The sequence below is a fragment of the Nilaparvata lugens genome, chromosome 1 (genome assembly GCF_014356525.2).
Source record: "Nilaparvata lugens isolate BPH chromosome 1, ASM1435652v1, whole genome shotgun sequence".
NCBI lineage: Eukaryota > Metazoa > Arthropoda > Insecta > Hemiptera > Delphacidae > Nilaparvata > Nilaparvata lugens.
Window position 1 is genome coordinate 50248053 of NC_052504.1, and position 6326 is coordinate 50254378.

Genomic DNA, 6326 nt, shown 5'->3' on the forward strand with positions numbered 1-6326 from the left:
TCTATTTTCAAATTATTCCTAGTCATTACAACTTATACCCTACCGATAACAAGTTTCAATCAAATTGCCTCTACTAATGAAATAGGCATTAATAGAACCATTAACTTACGTTAGGCCTATTTATAGAATTCAAATTCATTCATTCCTCTTTGGTTCTCATTCATGTGGTTCCATATTAGACGACATCATTCCAGGGCAATTGTATTTGATTGGATTCCCGTGCAACTGGTCGGATATCATAAAAAGAAAATGTACAGAATAAACATGAAATGATCTCTCTGGACTAACTATTATTACAGACTAGTTAAGATCTTGAAACCAGGCTTTCATTTCAAAACAAATTCACAAGGACATACGAATTTTAATATAAATTTCAACTTACCTTTCAAGAATCACATTCGTATTACCAGGCCTATATTATGTCAATGAGATTAGCAGGGTCAACAGATTAGTCACGTACTGACTCACAACAAAATATTCACTCGCCAATAATTTATTAGGCTATGACGTTGACAATGAATAATAGGTACTACTAACAACGAATTGTTTCAGCTAAATGTAATTAGCTGAAGAGATTGAATGACCGAAGGGTGAAAGTTGAAAACAGGTAATTATTATTATTTTTGCAAATGGTCAATCGCAAATATCTGGAGAGATGGAAATACCAATACTTCAAGCCCAGAGTTGTTTATCAGTATAAATGTCTGTTCTCTGTAAATAAATTAGCCAGTCTTTATATCCTATTTTGGAAGAAAGGTTCAAAAATGATTCGCACATTTGTTTTACTCACCCTCGCTGCAGTTATTGTTAGTGGATTCACCAAAGGTAAGCTTAGAAAGCCACTTGAATTTTTTGAAACAGAAAAATATGAAAATAAAAAAATGTGTTCTGTGTTTGATCGAGCGTTTGTGTTCTGTGTTTGATCCAGCGTTTGTATTCTGTGTTTGATCCAGCGTTTCTAATGCTCTTACTGAAGGTTATGATACACCTGTACGGTAATCATAACTTGAAATTATTAAGTGAAAATAATAAACTATAAAATACCGGGTTTTTCAAAATTAGTAACGGGGTTTCAACATTTTATAATACTATATACATTATCAAGCCTACAGCCACAGGTGATAGACTATATCAAATGAAAGAGAAACTCAAACAGTTTTGTTTTTTTGGCATTAATGTTCACTTTTAAAAACTTTCTTATTACGTTCAAGCACTTGAGCAATAGTTGGTGCGCCGCCTTACTGGAATAACTGTAACCGAGCGTTGGGTTGGTCGTGAGAGATCTACATGGCTTGTATTCCATGGCCTCCTCGGTCGCATGACCCAACGCCGTGTGATTTCTATCGTTGTGTGTTTATTAAGGACCGTGTGTATGTGCCTTCACTGCAAGCTGACATTCCCGAATTATGAAAAAGGATTGAAGCAGTAGCAGTTACACTCATCAAACTCTGGGAAGAACTCGCATTATCATCTTGATGAGTGTGCCGTGTGATGTGTGACGAATTATTGTGCTCACTTCGAACACTATTGAAGGCCATTATGCCTTAAAAACTGCTTGGGTTTCTCCTCAATTTGACATATGACTGTGAGCTGTAAGTTTTTGGCTGTAAGTAGCTGTGAGTTTGATGTAATGAAAAATATTATAACATGTTGAAACGCCGTCATTTTGAAACAATCGGTAGGTCTATTCCTATCAATAGGACCCAAGTGAGAAATTTTTGCAATTTGGAAAAAGTGATCAAATTCAAATTCAAGTTACAATGGTGCCTATTGGTACAAATAATATCAACAGGATAGGCCTATATTATTTTTGGTAGATCTTCAGTTATTAGCTCTAATCCCGTCAATGAGTGTCATTTTTTCACAAAACGATTGTGGAATATATGAAGTATAGGTAAGCCTATATGTAGTTCAAAAGTTGATGGAATTATATAATATTCATATATTATACTGAAAATTATTAGGATGGTGGGACATAGGATTGTTGATAGCTGGTTTATTAGAGAAATAATTTATTTTATAACATTATACAATCATAAAATTAATCCAAATAATCTGAGAACAGTTAGAATGTGAAAAATAATAAGGTATAAAAAATAATGAGTACAGAATTGATTACATCAATACTGTACTGAATTCTATTCATAACTTTATTTGAATTGAAATTCAATAAGATCTCAATTTTTTCTTCACAGAATTTCCATTTACAGCCAATTCATTTAGGTTTTTAGTTTCATTCGAGTTCTTATTCATGCAATTTCTTTTAAACTTAGTGTTATACTCTTTTATAGTGATCATTTTCTCCCTATATATACTGCATAGTAGCCTATATATATATATATAGGTCTACTTCTTGCTGTATACCTATACTATTTTATAAAAATTTGGTACCGATACCGTATAGAAAGGCTACTATGCAGTTTATATAGGGAGAAAATGATCACTATAAAAGAGTATAACACTAAGTTTAAAAGAAATTGCATGAATAAGAACTCGAATGAAACTAAAAACCTAAATGAATTGGCTGTAAATGGAAATTCTGTGAAGAAAATTGAAGAAAAAAATTGAGATCTTATTGAATTATATATATATATATATATATATATATATATATATATATATATATATATATATATTATTTAGTTACTTTTTGTATAAAATATATTTGATCTATGTTTTGTCTAACTAAATTGTTTTTATTACCGTATATGTAATCTAAATTACAGATTCAACTATCATTCTTAACGTTAACTTACTATTATATGCTGTTTGTTAATTTTTCTCAGTTTTATATGAATTTTGTAATTTGTTTCATTGTACTTCTGCAAAGGTGACTATAAAAATAATTTCACTTACCGTATTTGTGCTTGTGTAGTTGAGGTGGCTATCAGGGTAGAGTCAGGGCTGCCATACGTTTTTAATTTTATTAGCTAATAGCTGCATGCTTTGTTTGACATGAATTATCGACTGCGCTTTGTGTTTGCGTAGAGGTGGGCAGCGAGGTGCATTCCAAACTGCTGCCAGTGCTGGTGAGAGAGCGTCGTCAATTCGGCTCTTTCTTCCCGGCGGTAGGTGGTGGTGGTGCGGGGGCGGGAGCTCAGGCCAACGCACAGGCGTCCTCGTTCAGCGGTAGCTTCGGAGGCGGTGGTCCGGCCTTCGCGCCCCCGGTCGGAGGCGGTGGCTTTGGAGGCGCCAGCAGCATTAGTTCGGCACAGGCGTCGGCGATTGGGGCAGGGGGCGGTGGTCCGGCCTTCGCGCCCCCGGTCGGAGGCGGTGGTTTTGGAGGCGCCAGCAGCATTAGTTCGGCACAGGCGTCAGCGATTGGGGCAGGGGGTGGTGGTCCGGCCTTCGCGCCCCCGGTCGGAGGTGGTGGCTTTGGAGGCGGCGGCGGCATCAGTTCGGCACAGTCGACGGCGTCGGCGTTTGGGGCCGGGGGCGGACAAGGAGTGGGGTGTGGAAGATAGAATGTAGAGAGTGGAGAAACATAGAAGAACAATAGCAATCAAGTTGAAGAATCATAGCATATAGGAGATCAGCTATAAGTCATCTACTGCCATGCAGTAAGGAACAATATATTATTATGCTCTTATTTTGTGCTACTGCACTATACTCTGTCCAAACAGGCATGAGCTCTGAAGGATTATGCTGACCCTCCTACTACTCACACACACAAGCGCATTCTCTTTTTGTGTGTGTGTGAGTAAAGGGACGGTCTGCCTACCTGTATACTATATGTAGTATACATAGTATATCAATGGCGCTGGTAGGCCGAGCGTGTGTGCCTGCGTGTGGGTGAGCGAGGGTCGGCTTAATCTTTCAGGGCTCACGGCAGTTTGGACAGACTATACCTACTAAATTATCAGTAGTCACATCTCCAGCTACAAAAATATTAGATTGAAATGAAATGCTAAAGTGAACGAATCAGCCATAATCAACGTCTATTATTTCAATAAAATCATAGGATTTAATATGAATAAATTTGAAAGAAACTTTCACATGATTATGCTGATTATGTTATTTCCAAATCTGCTTCAGCTTGTAAATAAATAAAAATAATGTAAATTTCGAATGTACTGTACTTACGAAAACTCAATAGTGCCTTAATAAGGTATGCTATATCGTCATTTCCCTCAACTTGGAAAATAAAATTTCTTAGAAGCATTTCAACATCACCCATATTGTTAAAAACCCCGCTTACACAGTAATAATAATAATAATAAAAAAACAATAATTATTATAGCCACCATCTAGTCACATAAAGGTGAATCGTTACTATTTCATTAAGTTACTTTGTATAATTTGTGTTATGAAACAAAATTAGGCTACCGGTGTATATAAATTTAAATGTTATTGAGTCAAAATAGCTTATAATATTTTTATTCGTTGCAAACAGAAACCCCGCTATTGTTGACAACAGAACTTTATTGCAGTCTCATTCGACCTTTATACTTTGATTTACTATGACCCAGATTTTAGGACACCTATCGAATCTAATGAACCATTAAAAAGTGTTAGAAACCAAATCTATGCTCGGCTATTTCTTTTGATGTGAAAGTTGTATGTTTATAGAAAAATACAATTCCAATTGGAAATAAACAGTGGAATCAATTATTCAAAAAAGTAGAGGAAGCTGTCAATTATGTATAACTAGGCCTTCCTAAAATTGTATCATCTAGGCCTACCATGTTTCTTCCTTATTGTTCCATTTCTATAGAAACTGTTTACAGTATTACTATAGGATATCATCATCATAATTATATTGAACACATATTTGTCATGAATTTCATAATAAATCGAGAGCGGCTATTCATTTTTTACATACCGTAAGCTTTAATTTTTAACCAATAACGACAAAAGTTATGGTAGGCTACCTGCTTTTCTAATTTTTATGAATGTACACACCATGTAGCCTACCGTTCTGTTCCGGTACTCTGTTACTAGTAATTGTCGCTTTGGTAATAGTAGTATTTCTCGGTAGTATTAGTAATACTATATACTTTGTCCAGAAATATAGTTTAATAACCTGCTATTTTCGAAATACCCATTTGAAAATTGAAAAGTTTACATTTTTGTTTCATTATTAATATACCAGAAAATTGGTTGATTCCAAGTCGAAACACGTTTGAAATGTGACGAGTGGAATGGCTTCACGATAAGCAAACTGAAAACCTGATGTATAGTGATACATTAAATTCAAAGTCCACACATTGAATGACAATGAATTCAAAGTATGCCTTTATATTACATAGACTACATTGGAAAATTTCTCATTCATATACCTCTTTCTGCATAAATATATTGAATTGCATGTCTTTTTCATTTTTTCTAAATTATATTCTTCCTGGCTGTCTTTTTATTTCGTTTTTATTATTACTGTAGGCTGCTCATTTATAGACTTGGTGCGAATTGTATAGATGAATAAATAAATTGAAGGGGACAAAGATAAGGATGCGCATCTCAACTCTATGTCGTTCAATTGGACCTGGATCAAACATCAACATTATCTTTTTTAATAGGTTATTATGACTTAAAATAAAAAACCTATTATTATGACTTTAAAGAAAATCATATTTGACAAATTACGTAAAATATATCATTTTTAATACTATAAGTATCATATGCAATTGAAGTATAATATTTCTATGATGCGTGACTTTTCGGACATTCTGTATTATACAACCTTGATGATCTAAATGCATATTTTATTTATACAATCATGAAGATGTGCTATGATCAACCGAACACTGCAAGTGGTACTCATTTTTCCATTGAAAGGTGAGAGGAGAAATCGTTTTCAGATAAATTCAAGGCATTAAGACTCTACCAATGTTTCTTGTAAATTACAGTAGGCTACCATGCATAGTACCTACCTTGCACTCCCCTCACAAATTTGAAAACATAAATTTGCTATGCCTTGAAAGCAGAACTGTGAAGTTGTTGCATAGTTATGTGTAGTTATTACAGTTATAGCTATAATATTATGAATTAAGCAGTGATGTTTCATTAAAACTCTTTCCCCACACGCAGACCTGTTCATGTGGGGAAAATTCACAAGTAAAATTCAAATTCAAATTCAAATTTTATTCAATCCAATTCACAATATTTACAAATTATGAGAAAAAATAATACAGCTTAACAATATTAGAGTAATAAGTTAATATTTTATAAAGTACATAAAAGTCTAATTTATTAAACAAATAACAATAACATCAGACAAGAATTCGAACATGCTAAACCAGGACTAATTTGTGAATTTGGATAGAAAAATACTGCTTGCTGAGAGTACAAAACTCTACGTCTGCGAGCAGGAATGAATATCTGATAAT

At 34.4% G+C, this 6326-nt stretch overlaps 1 protein-coding gene across 1 annotated transcript; it reads left to right on the forward strand.

Moving 5' to 3' along the window:
- The first annotated feature begins 30 nt into the window (after positions 1–30).
- Positions 31–4819, forward strand: LOC120353164 (glycine-rich protein 5-like). Its single transcript, XM_039435920.1, has 2 exons — positions 31–825; positions 2989–4819. Exons 1-2 carry the CDS (start codon positions 630–632, stop codon positions 3462–3464), a joined length of 672 nt encoding a protein of 223 aa, XP_039291854.1. The 5' UTR covers positions 31–629; the 3' UTR covers positions 3465–4819.
- The last annotated feature ends 1507 nt before the right edge of the window (positions 4820–6326 follow it).